The sequence below is a fragment of the Python bivittatus genome, unplaced genomic scaffold (assembly GCF_059951505.1).
Source record: "Python bivittatus isolate LINGU-HERP-01145 unplaced genomic scaffold, Pbiv_v1 ctg000970_np1212, whole genome shotgun sequence".
Taxonomy (NCBI): Eukaryota; Metazoa; Chordata; class Lepidosauria; order Squamata; family Pythonidae; genus Python; species Python bivittatus.
The window spans coordinates 3222961-3244937 of NW_028277121.1; the positions used below are offsets into that span (position 1 = coordinate 3222961).

The 21977-nt window shown below is 40.4% G+C and overlaps 1 protein-coding gene across 2 annotated transcripts in view; it reads left to right on the plus strand.

Moving 5' to 3' along the window:
• The window catches only part of GABRB1 (gamma-aminobutyric acid type A receptor subunit beta1), a 98505-nt gene that overhangs the window by 38538 nt on the left and 37990 nt on the right, over positions 1-21977 (plus strand). For both annotated transcript variants that reach the window (XM_088131106.1, XM_088131107.1), the window contains exon 4: positions 20036-20256. In XM_088131106.1, the coding sequence (XP_087987232.1) occupies positions 20036-20256 (221 nt within the window). The remainder of the gene's footprint in view (positions 1-20035; positions 20257-21977) is intronic.

The window sequence follows — 21977 nt, forward strand, 5'->3', positions numbered from 1 at the left end:
TAGAAGTGGGGCTAGGAAAAGCAGGAACCAATGGGCTGATTCATCCCAGGAGGCCAGGTGTCTTATTCCTCTCCGGTTCTGTGCACATATTTCCTTTTTAAGCTTTTTCTCTTTTTTTGAGTAACACCACCAGATTCAAATCTGTCCTTCTCATTGGTCCTATCCACCACTTCTCTTTTTGTCATCTTCTTTGAAATTTCATACTTCTGTATCTGGACAAACATCTCTCCTAGCAACTGGTTAGGTGGTATCCTATTATGTACCTGCAAAATCTAAGGAAGGAATGTGGGGAAGAGTAAGATCTGTCATGGGCCTTAGGTACTTTTGCAAAATTATGTCAAAGCAAAACAAAGATCAGTGGTTCTGGCACGGTTTCTGTCACTGAATATATCTAGATGGGGGCCAAAAACAGAAGCTGAATCCAGATAAGGTAGAGTTATTGTGGATGGGTAATTTTCAGTCCCAAAATTAGGAAGGTGGCCTGTCTTGAATAAGTTAGCAGTCACTTCGAATGAACAGATGCACATTTTGGAAGGTTCTACTTGATTCCATTTTTCACTAGAGACCAGGTGGTGTCCTCTGTAAGTAAGGGCTATACTCAGCCTCAGTTGGTCTACCAGCTATGACACTACCTAGCCAAGAATAGCTTAGCCCTAATAACTTCATAATTGCATTACTGCAATGCATACTACTTGGTGGTATTGTGAAGAATTCCCAAAACACAGCTCCATGGTTACCAAATGGGGTGGTTAAATGAGATGACACAACTGGTCCTGAAAGCAGTCCACCTGTGAGCTGTTGGACTGATATGAATCTTTAAAGCTGGAGTTAAATGTAATAATTCCTCTATCCCAGTGAACCTCTGGATTACGGGTCTGTAACCAATTCATCCCCAGCCGAATAAGGATATTCAAAGAAGAAGTTAAGTAAAATTATAAAGTATCCTGATGTTTGTTATGGGTGAGGAAGAACAGTATATTCAGCATTCAGAGCAGAATGTAAAAATCTTCTGTGTATGGTCTCTAAGCGCATCACAGGTTCAACTGTTGAGTGGGCCAGGTACTTTTTTGCACAATAATCTTGTCAATAAAGCTGGCTGTACCTCTTGAACCCAGTCAGGAAAAAAGTGCATATTGGACTATTTTGAGAGCATAGAATTACAGGTAGGATAAAATGTGGTCCTTGGAGTCATATGGCTGAGCTTCCATTAATTGCCTGATGGTCCTCTTTCTCAGCACTTGAAAGAGACACTGATTTTGTTTCCAGAGAATTATAGCTTAGATGATTGGGCACTTACCAGCAAATGGCTTTTTATTCCACAAGTATTATTTTATTCCACTTCACAACTGATACATGGCGAGAGGGTTTAGCACAGCAGCCAAGTGCACAGTGCCCCAAATTTCCATAATACAATCAGAGACCAAGTGTGTTTCTGAGGGGTTCCCCCCCGCCCCCCCGTAACTGGCAGCAAAGGTCCGTTTGCACCCAGTTGTATTGGCTCTATTCCAGAAGGGTCTCAGCATTTGGGGGAGAAAGTAGGAAACAGTACCCAAAAGGTATAAAATTTCCTCTCTTTCCCACCTCCAAATTGTCTCAGTTCTTCAAGCCTTCCATCTATCCAGGCAGGGTTGGAATTTGTCCTCTAAGGTGTCCAACGTGCCTTCTCAAAATAGCTCATTCCACAGTTCATTAAATAAGTCTTATTTAAACTGGTCAGTTAAAGCCACTTTGTTCCAGCCCATATCTTTAGAATAAAGTTGAAAATCTGCTAGATACATCTGTACTTTCCGTTTACATTGATGCACTGCAAATTTCACGATTAGCTCCAGCTCTTTTACTAGAATCATCAAAGGCAGTTTCAGCATGAAATTGGCATAATAATCTAAATCATTATTGCCTATGATGAGAATTGCCCATTTGACAGCTCCATCTGTCAGGAGTCCAAGGATAAATCTCACCCAAGAACTTTCCATGGGAAATTCTGCCAGTCTCGGGAAATATAACTTTCACTGAGCGATGAAAGCGTTGAACTTCTCCAGCACTTACTAAAGAATGAACATAGAGAGTGAAGCTGCACAGCTGTAGGAGCAGGAATATCTGGAAGTGCTTTGGCGTCAGTAGGAGCCAACTGCTATGCCTGACCTAACCATGGCGTCATTTAGGTAATTGCTTATGCTAACTGATTAATCTGGACAGCAACCTAGTTCTTATGTAGACTTTTTAAAAAGGCCGCAAAGCCGTATTAAAGGTAATTGAACTAATGAAAATGTTGTAGACTCATAATTGCGTAACAGGAGGGTTGGCTCAAGCTAGGCCAGTAGAACAGTACCAGCTCTGGTCTTACTGCTATTTCTAAAGCAGAATATAATGGAGTTATCGGCTTTTATGATTTAAAAACTATTCTTCTGAGGCAACATAGAACTCCTCCGTATTTGTCCTTTCGGCAATTATATCACACTGCTGACTCATTCAGTTTGCTTTTTATTATTTTGCTAGTATTTTGCTATTTTATTTTATTTTGTTACCTGTTATGATTTTTTTGGTCATTTTTCTATTTAATTATCCCAAGGTATACTATTACCAAGCCTTGTGCAGTTGATTCCCCCCCCCCCGCCCTTACTGAGGAAATTTGCATTTGTTATATTTCATTCTGTTATTTTGATCTTGCTGACCACGAGGGGCCATAGAAATTGAGATAGCTAGGAGAGAATTCCACTCCTTGTTTCTGCCCTGCTTTCCCCTGGTTAGAAGGTGGGTGATCTTGGCTGTCCATTTCAGCATTTTCCTTCATAGAAAAGAGAATAATGCCCTTTTCCCTTTTCTCCTCTGTGAGGACAGAAAGTTTGGAGATGCAAGCTTTTTATCGGAGTATGTATTTTGTTAATAAAAAAGTTTGGTTCTAGACATTAGAAATGGTGCGTTCCCTGTTTCAGAGTACAAATCAGTATAGATCCTGTGTCCCAGAGCGTCAATTTATAGCTTTTCTTTTGACGTTTAGTTTTCATAGCTAAGCCAAAAATAATCTGAATTCCTTTATAAAGAAGCAAACAAACTAAGACAAAGAATTATTTTAATATTTGGATCCAGCCTCCCCCTGACAAAGAAATTTAATGAAATGCAATAACGGAGAAAGAGTCAACTTTTGAGTCAACTGAGTCATAGTTGAGAGTCAGCAAAGGGGTACCAAATTTCTGTTTATGGGGTTATTTATTTATTTATTTATTTATTTATTTATGGGTTTATTTATTTATTTATGGGATGAGCTGTCCTTTGTAAAAAAACAAAGTAACATGGACTTTTTAAAAAAATAACACAGGAGAAAAAGAGCATTATTCCAAAAATCGTGCATCTTTTCTCAAAATTTTGCTCCACCTTTTCACGATGGTCTACTTTTTCTAGAGGTTATTCCACATATTCTTGTTTTGCCCGGGCAGGTCAACCGAAGGCATAAATCTTGCTCTGGATTAAGTTTTGAAGTAGGGCAGGCAACGTCTGATTCAGTCTGAGTCAAAGTCGGCTCTTTCCAAAAATTCTGGTCTGGAACAGAATCTTACGGCGCTGATTACAGTGGTATTATTAATACTGCCATTTCCATAATTCGAATTATATCCTGATAGTATGTTAGTACAATGCATATACCTACTCGCGGATGGGATACAGCTGACGTTGTTGATGTTGGTGTCATGAATGGCCAACCTCCTTTGACAAGACTAAAGCCTCCTTGTCAGATATCTGAATCCACCCCTCAGTCTCAAGCAGAATCATTTGGGTTTCGGCACATATGCAGCAACCCCTCCCTTTCTGCTAGAGAAAGAAAAGCTTTCTCCTTTTAAAACCAAGCAGAGTTGTTGGATAAGAAACTGCAACTGGTGGAATTTAGCATCTGCCCATAGCCTCAGATGTAAGCTAGAATTTGGAGGAAGCAGGATTTTCCAGGTGACAAAACTAGCAGAGATAATATCCGTTTCAGGGTCATCTGTTTTTGGAAGGAATAGGGGTAAGGTAGCTAAGAACTGTACTACGGGCACATACATTCATTTATGGTCTGCTAGCTCCTGCTGTCTTGTTTCCGGTATTTATGTTCACGTAGGAGGAGTAAATGAGTCAAGAAAAAGAAAATGACCAAGAAAGTTGTGGTTGGATGGATGAAGAGATCCTGAAGGCTGGAGGTGTTTAGGAGGTTTAGAAACCAAGAGGCAGCGTGTGACCCAGTGGAAGGAAGGATGGTTTGTAAGGATAGAAAGGTATGGAGAGGAATAGAGAATGGCGGGCTTGCAACTCGCTTTAGCTACATTTTCTTACCTCGTTCCTTTAATTTCTTTGGCATAACAGTTCTCACACCTTGGCGCGCCCTGCATTCTGCAAAAGAGAACATAGTAGGTACGCATGAACCATCCTGCTTTGGCGCACATTTGCTCTGCCTTGAGTGGAAATATCATTCTGCCATTCACCCTTTCCAGTTTAGCTAAAATAATTGTATGGAGCAAATCCGATACCCATCTTACAGGTTTCTCTGATGCAGTTTCCATTTCATGAAACCTCTAACAACAAACACGACTGATTAAAATCAACTCTTTACCAGATCTGTAACTATTGCTTAAAAGTGTATTTTTGGGAGGACAAACCAGAAATGTCATTAGAAAGACCATATGTAGAGGGCGAGGAAGTGTTGAATGGTTAGAGTTTAAAAAAAACTTACTGTGATAATGAAGCAGGACTAGCAATGCAATTCTTTCTAAGTCAGTGTTGTCCAAACTTGGCCACTTTAAGATGAGTGGACTTCAACTCCCAGAATTCCCCAGCCAGCATGGCTGGCTGGGGAATTCTGGGAGTTGAAGTCCACTCATCTTAAAGTGGCCAAGTTTGGACAACACTGTTCTAAGTTCATGGAGTTTATTATTACATACTCAAGACCTGAGATCTTAGCAATGTCTCTTCACAATGAAAAATAAGAAGTTTATGCCACAGTTACGTGTTATGCCCAGACTGTGGTATTAATTTGAGTTTAGGGAATCAAGCCATCTTTGAGCCAATGTTTACAATCCAAGCATGAGGAATCCATAGAGGATCAACAGGTCTAAGTATGTCTCATTGGACCCTGGAGACTCCTATCAACCATTAGCTGATCGGTCAGTAAAGTTTAATTGTTTTTGCAGTACATTGGGCATATCTGGGCACCAAACTTTATCAGACCTGGGGGGAAGTGCTTTCATCTAGCTTATTTCTCACCCCACAAATGTGATGTACTCAAGGCTGTTGTTTCATCAAGATCTCTGAAGGAGGGTGAGAGGAGGGATGGCCTGTCCATTACCAAGAGAATATGGTTTCAACCCTTAAAGACAAAAGCTGGCCCATCCATGTCCTAAGCGAAAGTGTATACTTACTTTAAATCACTTTAGTATGATGATTCCAGTGAAGGAAAGGTAGTCCTGAATCCAAGATGTCTTCCAACTGTTCTGAATCCACTTTAAAATGCACCCAAGATTGGTTCAGGCCCTTTGGGCTATTTTCAGATCTCTTTGGATCTCCAGCTGCTATGAAGACGGCCCTGTTTATATGTTTGTGCATCTAGAACTCAGAGGGAAACACCAACCAACCAGAGTGTGCTATTTTCATTACTAGGGGAGCACAGAGAACTGTCAGCCCAACAATGCTGGCTTGTTGTCACTTTGTCCCATTCCCTAAGGCTGCTTTCTAATCTCACTCTGGTTCCTACCAGGGTCAAGAAAAGAGCTTTCTGGGCCCCAAATTAAACCTCATGCAAGGAGCACACTAGTTGCTCTTAGGAGAAATTGCAGCAGAGTTGGCTTCATGGGGATCTCGTATCTCTTGTCTGCCATCTAGCAGTCACCCTAATCAGTATACAGGTAGTCCTCAGTTAATCTTGGCAATTGGGACCGGAATTTCTGTCGCTAAGCCATGTGGTCATGAAGTGCAATGTCATGCGACCACATCGCTTAGCAACGGCAGTCTCGGCACTTCCCCTTGCCATTGTTAAGCAAGGATCGCCAGTCGTTAAGTGAATCCCAGGTGGGTTGCAAGCAGGCTGGCAGGCAGGTAAGGTGATGTGCCTGGTGCAAGGGAAGCGGAGCTGAGGGGAACTGCTGCCAGGCGGAGGGAGGGGTGCAAGCAACTTACCAGAGTGACTTGCGACCTTCCCTGCTGGCTTCCCCATTGATCTTGCTTGTGGGAAACTGGCAGGGAAGATCTCAAATGGTGATTGTGACCGCGGGACGTTGCAACCATTGTAAATGTGAGCTGGTTGCCAGGCGCCTGGGTCGAGATCACGTGACCACGGGAGTGCTGGGACAGCTGGAACTTTGAGGACCATTCGTAAGTCTCCTTTTTCAGAACTATAACTTCGAATGGTTGCTGAGTGAATGGTCAGTAAGCGAGGACTACCTGTATTGAAGATCAGGCATAGCCTGTGCTCACCACACTATCCCCACCTATCATACCACATTTGCCTAGGTTTCTCTAAGGGGACCTACCAGCTCTGTGCCAAACCATGACCGTGTTTGGTTTTTAAAAGACTGAAGGCCCAGGTGGGGCCCCTGTGCCTGCATGCGCCCACCCAGCCTGTCTCAGCAATATTTGCATCCCTGTCTTGTCCTATGCCCATTATGGAGGTAAGCCTTCAGTGCCTCCAAAACTGCTAACAAGGGTGTGCCAACTGCTCTGCATCCAGGCTTCTTTTCCTGGCCATGACAGCACACTCCTGGGAGGGCATTTCGAGAGATGTGAGGCAGGACAAGCCAAGGATCTTCTCCGATGAGAGCTGAGATACTCTTGCAAAGCAGCATGGCTGCCTTAGCAGGTGCAGGAACATATTGAAGTTGCATGCCTTTGCGCCCTTCCAAAGATGGATGCTCAAGGGGAGGCAAAGAACAAGAGGAGCGTGAGGATGTGTCACACCAATGTGTACATAATGATGGTGTTGCACGCCTGTCACCACGCAGAGACTGCTTTCTACAATTACGACATCCCATGATCAGGCAGGGTCACTGACTTGCTCCACTCCAGGAATTGGATTGCGCCTTTGTGTAGGAGACTCGTTCTTGGCTCATGTCAATAACTTGATTTCTGTGAATATAGTAAAGGGGGGAAATCTAGTACAATTGTTAAGCTGGAAGATCCTATTTATAGAAAAGGTGTAGCCATCAGACAAGCATACTTTTTCCCCACAATACTTATCAACATATCCTTTTAAACTCAATTTAAAATTTAAATATTTTATTTATTAATTTTTTTTGCCAGGAATAGCTTTAAAGCAGAGGCAGAAGTTAATTGTACTTCAGGCTGTGATCTTCTCTGCATTAACTAATTTAATGTATTAACCCATCCATTAATATCTATACCAGTAATAATAGTTGGGAGAGATCTTGTCTACTTCTGTCAAAGTCCTTCCTACTGTCTTTTCATGCAGTTTGACTGTGAATTAAATTTAAATTACCATTATATTCTACTGCAGTGTGGGTTAAATGCAACACATTTACCAACTCATCAGAGGTTCTTGCTTTTCAAAATGTAATTGATTTCTCATTCAATCCTAGGCGCAAATCCCTACTTTACAGTTGCCATTACATTTGGCATGAGAATAAGGATCTGTATTTCACAGTGCTTTTCCCAGGTCTACAGCTGTTGATTAAACTGTGAAAGAATCCCCTTATCTTTCAACAGCTAGAATAAACTGGCACTCTTCCATTGTTCCATTCACAGAACAAAACTGTAACCACCTCCAGTTCATCACTGCATATATATGACCCATGGATATAAAGTAATATTTTAGCTTTTTGTTTAATGAAAACAATATGGTTCCAGTTACACTGTTTTACAAAAGTGCCTGGAAGGGCCATCTAAAATCAGCAAAGCCAGAAGTGTTGCTGTGCACATGACTAAACAATTGTCCTTTGAAATCAAATCTCCTGTTTTAATCTTATGATTTAAAAAAGTATGCTGCCCTATAATTAATACCTCAGCCTAGATCAAAACAGTTAGGTCATTTTCCCCATCAGTCATTCAACCACTGATGTGCCAAAATAACAGTAAAGAAAACCAGCTTTGGGTTATTTCACCAGTGCCTGGGTGAGGTTGTAAATATGTCATAAATCAGCAATGGATTCATGGCTGTGATCTGAACAATATCACTTCTGTCTGAATCATCTTTTCAGTGAATAGCTGGGTTCATCCCACTGGAAAAAAAGACCCATATAAAAAAACAGCACACTAAGCTAGAACTGTGTTACCTTATGTCTGATTTTCTATACGGCATGTCTGATTTAGTTTTTATAGAGAGAAAGATTCATAAGAATACATGACCAGCCCTGCTTAATCATAGCAAAAACCTACTAGTGAGCATCTTATGATCTTTAGTTGCAAAAACACCCATCTAGTTGTATTCAGTAGTCACTGGCATTCAGAGATGGGGTGCCTCTGGAGGTGCATATTGCCACCACGACTAGCCGTTTTTGATAGCTTTCCCCGCCATGAATTTGTCTAATCACCATCTAAGTTGGTGACCATCACTACATCAGCCTCCCAGGAATCTGAAATGTGTTAGATCAGGGTTCCTCAACCTTGGCGACTTGAAGATGTGTGGACTTCAATTCCCAGAATTCCCCAGCCAGCATGGGTGGAGTTGAAGTCCACACATCTTAGAGGCGCCAAGGTTGAGGAACCCTGGGTTAGAGTATTGGCTCATTTGCTGTTTGTGAATATGTAAACTCATTTATTGATGTGTTTATTTTCTTGTGCTTCCATTCTACCCAACCATACAACTTCTCTGAATGGTGGACAATCAAGAAAAATACATTAAAAATAGAACTCTGTAAAACAACATAAAGGCAGTATAAAAACTACACAAAGCCATGCTAAAATCAGCATAGAAAATGAGCAAGCTAAAAATCAGAAGGAGCAGTAATAATGGCAATAAGTACAGAATAAAATCATAAAATAACAAAAAAGCTGAAGATCTAAAACTCCATAAAAATCCTTATAATGCCTGGGGAACAAAATAAAATATCCTCCCATGGCATTGGAAGAGGCCAGTGAAGAGGACATTCTGGAGAGGGTGTTCCACAGATGGAGCATCACCAGTGAAAAGCCTTCGCCCTCGCTGGGTAGAGGATCGGGAGAATGACTTCAGCTAGAGATCTCAAAGGAGATTTTAAGGGTTAAAGGGTTAAAGGCAGCACGGCCCCAGCTCTTAAGGCAACCCCCAACAGATGGGTAGCCAGTGTGGATGGTGAAGCACTGACACAATGGGATGGTATTGGCCAGTCCCTGTTAGCAATGGAAGTGCCCTATTTGGAACCAGTTGAAGGGGCTGGAGCACTTGGAAAGGCAGTGCCAGTATAACGCAGTGCAATAGCCCCAAACAGGAGAATGCCCGGGCACGGATCACTCCTGCAAAGCTATTTCTGCCCAACTAGGAATGTATGTTAGCCAATACATAAGTAGTATATTGGTCAAACTTGGTGACTCCACAAGGGCCACTGTAACCTCCTAGCTGGTGGAATAAAGTTATTATGCTTACATGTTCTTTGTCTCTGACTTTTATTAGAAACCTACTAATACCTAGCGTGTCATTCTAGCATTGTCTTTCACTGATATCTATATAAGCTACAGTTCTATAACTTCCCGGTGGGATTGGAAGTTGTCTTCTGAATACCAGTTGCCGTAGCAACTGATAATAATGGAGGTTATAATAGCCTAGCACAGTTTTGCTGAAGGGCCCTGTCAGATTTTTATGTATTTGGTTTATTCTTAGAAATATGACACACCGTTGTCGGTTTAACATTTGTTGTGTAAGTTACCAGCAGTGGAAATAAGCCATACGTGAGACATAACCATGTTAGAGTTCTTTTTCTTCCTCTCTTTCAAGTATTGGTTGCACCTTTTAAAATGGTGAAGTTAAGCCGCCAAACAAAATATAATGTGAGAAAACTCCAGTAAGGTACTCTAATATACTTTTGGACATTGGCCCAAATTTACTGTTCTTATCCCAAGTCACAACACAAGGAAAGCTGATTTTCAGTCAATGCATGTATCTTTATTTGCCATCTCTAGCCAATAAGAGGCCTTAAAAAGGATTACAAATAAACCTTTCTACAGGGCATGGACCTAATTCAAATCTCTTTTTTTCCTCCTCTGATGTAAGGGCTGAAGCTCCCAGTCTTAAGCCTAAGGAAAGAATGGCCAAGAGTCTGTTGATTCGAAAGGGTGGGAGGAAGATGGTTAAGATTCAAACTCTGGGGCTGAAATATCTTTAAGGCTTGATTTCCATGTTCTGCTGTAGGCAGATCTTCTGCATATAGATGACTTCTTTCTTGTCTGTAACAAAGACATTTTTCTAAGCCATGATGAGTCAGTGACTCTTCTGCTATTGTCATGTCTGGGATCAAGTCAGATACTTGGTTGCTTTCAAAATACATCATGTCCTATGGAGGGGTCCATAAAAGGAGCTTAAGTGCAAAATGAGATTGGTTTTGCCTTCAGGGACCAAGAAGTTTCTGAAACTGTGAGTTGACTTTATCGAATAGGTTTTGTTTCAGAAGAGGGATCCAAAGAGAGTAAAAATCACATAAACTCAGTGACCTTATATAATGGAAAGCAGGGAATCTACTTATACAGGAAGCGATCACTATGGCAAGGAGGATTTTTCTCCTGTTCTCCACTCTCCCGCCCCCACATTATGATACGGAAAACTGTGCTGGCTGAGTCTGGGTCCTGATGAATATGCAGGATCCCTGCACTTTAATGCAATTGGTCCCTCCGCTTACATAGTCAGTGGTTCTGTCAGGGTTGGACCTGGAGGCAAAGGTTCACGGCCTCACTCAGGATAATGAACAATAGTCTCTAACGCTGCAGGGATAGACTACACCATTTGAAAAACCAAGCGGCTAAAGCTACGCGTTGCTTCAGATTCGACTTCAGAATCTGCAGAGGCACAAATACAGCACTTGTCCGTAACTCCGCATCACCTGGGGGATTGTATGGCTGTCCTCTGCAGCTGCTACATGATCCTCAGAAAAGGTATAGCTGCTTTAAAGGGCACTTCCAGACAGGCAGTTTAAGGTGCTTTCTTCCAGTCTGTGAAACAGCATAATAGTATACCAGTACAATTTGCTTTGTTTTGACAGTCAGTTTCTATTCTGCCTTTGTAAGAAGACAGAGAAGTGATGCTTGTCCTGTCTCCCACTCGCTCGCTGTCTCTCCTGTCTCATTTTACCTAGCTCCATTGCTCTAGCTCCTCTCTTGCTTAACTGCCTACTCCATCACTCTTCCCCTACTCCATTACCTGCTCCATCGCCCCTCCTTTGTCTATTCCTTTACCCTTCTGTGCTCTATCACCTGCTCCATCACTATTCCTCTGCTCCATCATGCTTTCCCTATTCTGTTGTCTGCCCCATCATCCATCCCCTATTCCAACATCCACTTCATTGGGGTGGACACTCCCAAGGGGCTGTTGACAAGCATTTGCAGAGAGACTCTTCCATACACCTCTGCTGTACAAGCTTCCTGTGGTTTGGGGCGTTTAACTAGCTATGCAGATAAGGAAACCTTATAATGTTTGACAAGTGCTTCTCATCAGATCACTCCTGTTGCTCAAGCCAAAATGGGCATGGGTGGAAGTTGCTAATGATCAGAGAGAAGTAGGCATGCCCACAGCAAACAAAAACAGGCCAAGGTGTTGCAGACAGGTACAGACAGGTACCTTGTACACTCTAAAATACCTTTCTGGAACCTGAATACCTTTGGAGACTGAAGCACTGCACAGCCCTAGAAGTCACACGTATTGTCCTTTAAGCACCACATATAGAACCATGTTTCATCTCCTTGGATCACTCACATGACTGGATGAATTGAGACTGCAATTAAGAACTTGCAGCAATTCCATAGTTGCATGACATAGTTTTGTGAAAGATGTTACATGGGTATATTGCAAGGCCCAAATTATGATAGCACTTTATGAAGTCCCTGCTCCCACTGGCTACGGGGTTGACATTGCTCAATCTTTAAAGAAAATGATCTATTTCTATTCATAGCTCTGTAGTTATGGAATAATCTCAAAGGGTGACATTCACATTCTTGTAAAGCTATCATGTTAATATTTGAAGACTTTCTTGGGGAGTAAATTTCACTGAACTTAATGGGACTTCCTTCTGCATAGATATTCATAAGACTGTGAATAGAGGTAGTCCCCAGTTTAAGAATGAACTCCGTTCCCAAGGTCTGTCCTTAATTCGAATTTGTATGTAAGCCAGAACGGTATTATTGTATTTTGTATTAGTTGTATTACAATTAATAATTGTATTAATAACAGTAGTATTGTGATTAACTCAAACCATTATGTATTTAACTTAAATCATTGTGTATTTAACTCGAATTTTGCTACAATAGGCTCCATTCTTAATTACAGCTCACCCGTAAACCAGGTGTTCTTAACCCGGGGACTACCTGTATAAAGCTCCCAAATATATACCTTTGGTTATCATAGTTTCAGTACGTACAGATTTTACTTGCCCTTCTAAGTCTGTGTTTTAAACTTTACATACTTGCTTGAAGACTGTGTACAAAAGAACAGTTAATTTATAAAAATTAAAGGGGAAACTCTCCGAATATTCTCTATAATAAAGTGGATAAAATTATGCAAGGAAAACTGAACTCAGAACATGTTCTGTATCATATACATATTTTTCTAAATCTAGAAAACTATTAAATCGGAAGAGGCTAAGCCCAATTCTTGCCCATTGCTAGCTTTTTCTGGTTTCACTTTTCCCAATCTGGTTCTTATAGATACTAGACCACAATCCCTGTTTAGCAGGTCCACGATGGGGAGAGGCTGTCTTGATATTCTGAAGTGCTTTCAAATATTTAACAGGAGAGATATAATCCCAGAAGTGAGAATTTTAGTAATTCAGAAAAAGAATGGAAAATGGTTTCTTTGAGTTTCATGAGACTGAGATTGATTAAGATTCTTCTGTAATAACTTGATTGTTTACTCTGCTCCAGAAGCTCATTGGCTGCCTCACAAGTGTTTATAATTGTTTTGAATCTTTGACACATGATGTGTTTTGCTTCTGGCAACAAGAAGCGTTAAAGCATCCAGTATCCAACAGCAGCTACGTGCATATATTGTGATTCCGTTATTTCTCAAAGCAGATCTTTTGGCTCATACTCAGAGGCCTTCGTGCATCCTGATGCTTCTTTGTTATTTCTTCATCTTTGCTTGTACTCCGTTATGGGGAGAGGAAACATGCTGAGACTTAAGGCTGGGAGCGTTGGTACAGGTGAATACTGATATCCAGGCTAAGCCTGTTATGCCTTAAAAAATTCAATGAATGTGTCAAGCATTATAGAATTAGCTTTCAAGTGTTCAGGGAAATGCATCTGGTAGGAGTTTGATATGAGACAGTCTTGGCATGAAAGCATAAAAGATGGATGGCAGTGCATCAAATATCAAATTAGGGATGAGAGGCAAGCTTAAAATGGCACCTTTATTTAAATTCAAAGAGGGCTACTGATTTTGAACCACATCAGATGAAATCACTGGATTCCAGGTTGTGGAAAACAAGTCAAAGGATTTATTTGTTCATCACTGAAGCATCAGTTTTAAAGAAAATCTATCCATCTTTGGTCTTTTCCTAGATGCCAAAAGTTAATCGAAATGCATTGCTTTTTCTGAATACCTCCTTCTCCAAAACTCACCAAAGTTCTTTAGTTTCATTGTCACACGCTGATTGAAGTCAAGAAAGTATTGGCAGCATCATCAATTAGATTGGATAACTCTAGCTCTGCTGACAGTGCCAGACAGATGCTTCCTCCAGACTCCTTAGCTGCCTTATGACAATTATTTCTTAAATTCATTCAGAAACATACCGTGAAATGCTTAATCTGCCTGATGTGATGCAAGATGAAAAAGTGCATATTGATAAAAGGCAAAAGGTTTTTACAATCTGAAGAGAAACAGAGTATTGGGGCTTCTGGAGGAAGAAATGGCGGACTGAAGGCGGCTCCATGAAAAGGATGACCGCAGCGGAATGAAAAGCCAGCGAGTAGACCGGCCCTTCTCCAGACCAGGAGAGGACTTGCAATCACCCACAAGTGGTCCAGACAGTTCTTCCTCACAAGGAGACTGCAAGATAGTGGTCTCTGACAGGTTTAGAGCTCTGGGAGATGAGGGAATAGCCATCTTGCTCAAACCATGGTCAGCACCTTTGAAAGGACACTTAAGTTTGCTAATCACTTTCAGAAATTGCTTATTAACTGCTTTTCAGCTGTTAGGAACATTTGAATCAACAAGTTTGATAGCACAGGGTGAGTTTCCTTCAATCCTTAGAGAAAGAAAGTTTTAACTACAAGTTTAAGAACTGATGGGGGGGGGAATAAACAGCAAAAGAGTGATTAAAACTTCAATTTTAGAAAGTTACAAATGGACTAAGAGTCCAGATAAATTTGAAATAAGATTAATTATGAATTATGAATAATTAATGAATTAATTAATTATAAAGAATCCTTCCCATGGAAAAATGTTTTGCTTTGAATTAAATAATAATAATAAGATAAGATTTTAAAAATTGGTCACTAGAGGGAACTAAAGATTACTAGTAAAGGAGAAGAACACTTAAACTCGACTTATAATTACAGAATGAAGCAAAATATTTTAATATTGGACATATGGAAAATGGACTCAAGTTATTATGAATAGTGACACAGAGACATCTACCTCTATGAGGAGACTGTGTCTAAAAGATGCTATGGAAGAGGAACAAGTTTTATCTGACAAGATCGAGACTGAGTTGAAAGTAGATTTACAAATGACAGGCTACAAGACATGGAAAAAGATGTTACATTGGACATACAGAAGAAACAGGCTGATGTTTTAATAAGTAAAAGGGACATACAAACAATAAACTAAGAGAGTGACCAGGATAATTTTCCTATATTGGATTTACAAAAGAGGCTTGTTAAAGCTTTGAAGAATCTCATGAGAAGGGACACCAAAAAAAATGAAAAGAAATCAAGTTCTAGGACATTATTTGAATGGACTAAAGATTGTTAGAAGTAAAAGAAGGGGATGAAAAGATGGTTTATTTGATCAAAGTTAAAATAGATGAGTTGGTATTTCCGGTTACCCTTTTGCTGACATCAGGACTGAAAGGGCAATGCTTTATGGATTTGTTTAAAGATAAGAGATGGGATATGGGAAGAAGAGATAAATTGTTATATTTTAAGAGGAGGTGATAAGTTACTAAAATTGTTTATACTTGTGATAAAGGTGGGAAGTCACTTCTTTATATTTTTCTCTCTTTTTTTACTATAGTCTTATTTTTCTTTTCTATTTCTATTTCTATTTCTGTTTCTCTTTTTTCTTTTTTTTTCCCCTTTCTTTTCTGCACCTTCTACTTTCTTTTTATTCTGTATACTGTATAGAATATATATAGTAGTATTATATGCTTTTTAAAAATTTGCATTTGTTTTTACTGTTGTAATTATAATCTTTAATAAAATTATTATTTAAAAAGTGAATATGGCAGAATATGTTTCATAGAATGATTCATTATAAAGCAACCACCTGGTCACCAATATATTTTAAATGAGAGCAAGAGCTTTAATCAATATGAACAGAACTACATATGTTGGAAATCCTAAAGAGTGCAAGGTTATTGAAAGGGTTTCTTTTTCGTCCATAGATGGGAATAAGATCTAGAACAGGATCTTGGCCTGTGGAAAGGATGAAATGATTTTTATTAGTTCCCCCACCAGTTTTGTTTAAGTTATTTGGGGGAACTTAAGAGCCTATGTGCAGAAGTAGAGATTTATTAAAGTTGTCTCTCCACTTCTACTGTTGGAGCTTCCATTAGTGAAAGGATTTAGCCTCCAGACCCCTCATCGTCCTCGTTGCTCTTCTCTGCGCTCTTTCAGGGCCTCGGCGTCTTTTTTGTACTGTGGTGACCAGAACTGGATGCAGGATTCCAAGTGTGGCCTCGCCAGCACGGTGCAGAGCAGTGCTATCCCTGCCCTTGGTCTCGATCCTATCCCTCTGTGGATGCAGCCCGGGACTGTGTCGGCTTTTTGGGCAGCTGCAGCACACGGCTGGCTCACGCTTAAGGGGTGGTCCACCAGGACACCTCGGTCCCCCTCACAGGCACCACTGTGGGGCCAGGCCCTGCCTACCCCGTGCCTGTGCATCTGGCTTTTCCTGCCTGACTCTTCCCTCCACTGAACTGCACCTTGCTGGATAGGACCCAATGCTCAAGTCTGTGAAGATCCTTCTGAATCCTGAATCTCTCTTCTGAAGTGTTAGCAGTTCCCCCCAGCTTTGTGTCAGCTGCAAACTTGATGAGCGCCCCTTCAATCCCCTCATCTAGGTCATTTATGAAGATGTTGAAGAGCATCGGACCCACAACAGAACCCACGACAGGTGCCCCACTGCATAATTCCCTCCACGTAGATGTAGTTCCATTAAGGACCACATAATTTTAATAATTATACATAATAATTATACATAATAAATTATTATATTACATAAATAGTATAGATATTTATATATAATAAAGAATTATACATAATAATTATGCATAATAAACACATTTTCTCTCCACTGAACTGCATCTTGTTGGATGCCATTACTTATACGGGTTTTTATTTATTTGTTTGTTTTTATTTATTTAATTTCTATAGCCGCCCATCTCAGCCCAGTGACTCTGGGCCTTACATATAAAAGTCTGCTCAACTCAGATGGAGACCAAAAGTCCTCACACAGTACACACAAGCGGACCCCTGGCCAGGCAAAACCTTTATCGGAAATAATTTTTGTTTTGCATGTCATGCTACGTAGTACAATGGCAAACCGCAGCTTTCGAAAGTAAGAGTGAAGGTCATGCGATCCTAAAGTAAAACACGAAGGCAAAGGAGGGGCACGACTGAAGACAAGGCACGTTCGTAAAACAGGCTTTTGGACTTCAGGTTGAAAATCACTCATTTATATGTCATCAGTAATTTTTCACAAAATAAATCGTGGGTTTTGATTTTTTTTAAAAACAATGTTGCCAGCGGGTCTCATATAATTTGCATATGATTTATTTTTTGAACAATACCTGCAGAGTCTAAATAACTCTTTTTCCAGCAACTACAGACTTTGGTGGCATTGTATACAACAGATTTCCCCTCTTTTATGCATTTTTAATGAAAGGCAGCCCATTTCTTGTACTTTCTTTCCTTTTTTGGCTTCTAATTGCCATTCCCACTGGGCAAGCTGGCACAGAGCAGATGCAACATCGGGAAGGTGGCAAGACCTGAGGAAGCCCCCATAGCCGCCATATGGCACGAGCATCTCTGCGAGCAATTAGAAAGCTTGTCATGATTGCTTTACAAGCCACCTTTCTGGGGAAGAAGACCCCATATCACTGTAATAAGTGACCTTATCATTTGTAATCTACATTCCACGGGGCTTAGATTTACACTTCATCTTTCTGGACTACTACGCATATCCATGTATGTACATACTGAAGAAGGACGTCTAGATACGCTTTTTTCACTCTTGTGGTAAGATTCCGGCCATGAGTAAGAGCCACTATAACGAGAACCACAATAAAATATTTGAGGATTTGCTGTACATTCTATAGCAATAACCTTTGTAGAAAAAGTATAACAAACACACAGCAGCCCAACTGCAAAAGGGAGATGTGGGAATTCTTTCCTTTGGGGCAAACAATGTTGTGAAAAGTGCAGAGGAGTAAGCAATAATAAGCAAAATAATTTAAACACATAAAATAAAAAGTGGGAGGAATGACCAGTCTAGTTAAAGCATTTGGGTTTGCTTAGACATTTTAAATCAATTATGATTATTCTGTCTATCCACCCATACATACCTATCATGCTATTTCTTTTCAGATTAAGCATCATTATGTATTTAACTATATAAGCTTGATAACTGCATTGACTAACTATATTTAACATATTCTTCAGACTATTACGTTTAAGTATAAACATAGTTTCTTGGTTTTCTTTTGGTGTTTGTAAATGAAAAACTAGACTGCAAATGTTTTCATTCAGGCCCACAGTAATCTAGGTGATTGCAATTCATAGTTTCTGACATACGTTTTAGGCTTTTCGTTGCTCATTTAACCTGTATCTTTGCTTGCCTGCATAATTTGTCAACTCCATTCCATAAGATCAGACTACCTGAAGATAAGCATGGTTTTCAAGTTGGAGGAAGAAACATCAATAATCTGCACTATGTTGATGTCACTACGCCAATAGGTGAAAATGCAAGTGATTTGCAAGCTCTAATAATGAAAATCAAGGAGGACAGTGGAAAAAATGGGACTAAGATTAAATATAAAGACTACACTAATGATAACAGGTACATCAACCAACCTTAGAATAGACAATGAAGGTACTGAATTCATGGAAAGCTTATGCCTTTTGTTGACTATTAATAGTAAAAGAAGCAGCAATCAAGAAATATGCCACAGACTAGCACTTGGTGGGGAAGCAATGAAGGCCTTGAAAAAGATGTTCAGATGCTGCGACACATCTACGTATATCTACAAAGATCAGAATCATGCAGGCAAGGATTTTCCTTGTGATACTGTATAGAAATGAAAGGATAGAAAGAGTATTGACTCTCTGAACTTCAGTGTTATAGAAGACTCCTGAAAATACCATGGATAGCCAAAAAAACAAACAAGTGGAATATAGAATCAATCCATTTCTGGATAAAGTCACACATGATAAGGTCACTCAAGGCACAAATGACCAGGCTCCAATTATCATATTTTGGACACTTTGTGCAAAGTCCTAGCTCCCCTGAGAAGTCCACAAAGCTGGGAAAGGTGAAAGGGAAGAAAAAAGCAGCAAGGTGGATGGACTTGATTGCAGTGGTGTTAGATGCACAGCTGGAGGACCAGAATGACCAATTTGGAGACCGATCATCCTAGAGAAGATCTATCTATGTGCTGCTAAGAGTCAATCCCAGCTTGGTAGTGCATAATCAAAACCATCTGCGGCTGAAACCCAGAGAGATAGAAGCTAGGGCTGTGAAAGCTTTTGAAAAAGCAGGCTTCAGGAAGTGTATGGATGGGAGTGAAATTTCCCTCTTCAAAACTTTGAAATACACACCCGTGTGACAAATATGGGTTGTGACTGAAAGGTAATAAAATAGTCGCTATCTTTAAGTGACTAAAAAGCACCTCCATGTGAGACCTCATCCCATGACATAATTTTTGAAAAAGGATTTCACGGTTGGTGGAAATTTGCCACGTAGTTGGTATCTTTTGGTTGGAGCATTTCAAAACACTAATTCCAGCGTGGGTCACTGCCACAAGGAAGCATTTTTTTCATGTATGTGTGCGTGCTGTGTGTATGACATCCACAATACAACCCCAACCTGCAGGAGATTGATAACATTTAATGTGCTTGGTATCCTTAACTACTTTATCCCATAGGATTCAACAGGGCTTAAGCAAAACAAATTTTCTATGGACTGGGCTGTAATATTTAGGTTGACCTGAAGATGAAGCATGAGGTCAAGCCAATTTTCAAGCCAGTGTGTAACATCGCTGTTAAAGAAGTCAAAATAAGTACATACAGGAAAATGGGCAAAAGCTTAGTTTGGTTTACATCAACAAGGCAATGTAAACAATACATTTTGCCCTTGAATCTTAATAAGTGATGAACATGTCTGGATCAATACCTTTATTAAAATGGGGATGGTTAAGGAATCATATTTTGCCACTAACTTGGTCTTCACTTCCGAATTTTGAAGGGTCAGTGTGGTGTAGTAGCTAAGTGCTGGGCCAGGACTGGGGACACCCAGATTTAAGTCAACCCTCAGCCATGGAAATCGAGTCAATTATTCCCTCTCAACCCAAGCTCCGTCAAAGGGGAGAGACCACTACGAAAGTTGCCTTGAGCTTCTGGAAGAAAGGGAGGATATAAATCCTGTTGTGTTATAATGATTATGAAATCAAATCTTAATAATAGCTATCACCGTAATTGCTGTTACTTTTTTTTACTTTGTTTCCAGGACTATACGCTAACTATGTATTTCCAACAATCCTGGAGGGATAAAAGATTATCGTACTCGGGAATACCTTTGAATCTCACTTTAGATAACAGAGTGGCTGATTACCTCTGGGTTCCAGACACATATTTCCTGAATGACAAGAAATCCTTTGTTCACGGAGTTACAGTGAAAAATCGAATGATCCGGCTACATCCAGATGGAACCGTTCTTTATGGTTTGCGGTAGGTTACGTTTAATTGTATTTTGAAGCTCCTTTTTGGAATGATCTTTTTTCATAAGGTCTGGCCTGCTGGATGAATTTTCAGGCCATCAGTCAACCAATCAATCAATTCTCAACCTGTCCAAGGATTTTTACCAGACGCACATTCTTGCCTAATTGTATCCAGCTTGTGGTTGCTCTGAAACTCATAATCAAGATACGAAAATGTGTTCCTGCACAAAGATCAAGGGGAAATACACGGCGTGCTTATTAGGTGAAAATGGGAACAGACTCACTGGGTGAGTCAGGCTGAAGGTTACAGTCAGCGACATCCATGGGGAATGGAGTGGGGGGATCAAAAAAGGCAAGATGCCAGTCAGAGCCATACAGTCAAGGCCCTGCCCCTTTTGGACCAAGTGTCAATATTGCAAGCATGTAGTGGGGCTTCAATTGTGTGGTCATGTCCACCATCCTGCCTTTTTCTGACCCCACGTCCCCCTGGAACATCACTGACTGCACCCAGCCTTTCAAATCTGCTATTGTTTGGGCAGAGTCACACTGGAAATGATTGAGATCATTTGGGGTAGGATTGAATCGGTAAGTTCTAACAAGTTTTGCTATTGTTATTATTGTTATGTTATCACTCCTCTCAATGCCACTATATTCTATCTACGGCACATATGATTAATAAAACACCATTAACGTCATCATCATTGCTATCACCAAGAACCTACATAAATATAATTATCATAATCACCATTAAGATCATTGCAACCCTGCTTAGCTGATTGATGATCGGAAGGAAAAAACAACCATGAATCAACACTAGTATAATCTCGGGGGTTTTTTCTTTCCTTGTTCTTATCATTTCCATCATTGCAAATCAGTTTAACTCACCGTCAGGATAAATTTTTAAAATAACGCATTCTGTTGCAAAACCAGTTTGCAATGTAACTGGTAAATTAGACTGGGAGACATCCCAAAAATAATCTGAGAAGTTGGAGCAATTCAGATAAATTCATTATTTGTGATTTTGAAATACAGACCTAGGGAAGAGCAGGGTCTGAAGGAGGGAGTCAGACCGATGAAAGCCATGTCACAGTATTGTCACACAGACCCCACCTCTTTTGTAAATGCATTGTGATCAATCAATCCATTTTTATTCGGTCAGAATCACAATGAATTAGGATACAAAAAGAGAAACACGTAAAATTCTAAAATGTCGAAGAAAACTTAGAGGAGATACTACGGCGTACTGTACAAACTATAGAACAGTACTGAGCATTGTGACATCATACATAGGTATGAAAGGGGTGGAGCTTGTGGCATGACACAGCAACACTTGGTTGGTCAGTCCAGCCAAAGCAACAACCGTTTGCTGATACCTGCGGTTCAAATATGGTGATTTGGGGCTATCTGATGACTGAGGGCACAGCTGAAGGCTCGGAAGTAGCTTGGAAGCAGCTGGAGGGTCTGCAAATGCCCTTTAAGCTGCCTGTCCTGCTGTAGGTGGTCGGAGATACTGCTGTTGTTTTTATACAGGATACCAGAAGCAACGGATTGGCTGCCAAGCCAAACCCAACATTTGGGGTTTGGTTCTTTCCATGTTTTCAACAGGAAACACCAATATCATCTTGGAAGATTCTAGGTAGATCAAGAGCTGCCTTTCTAGGAGGGTTTAGAGCAGTGTTTCTCAACCTTGGCGAGTTGAAGATGTGTGGACTTCAACTTCCAGAATTCCCC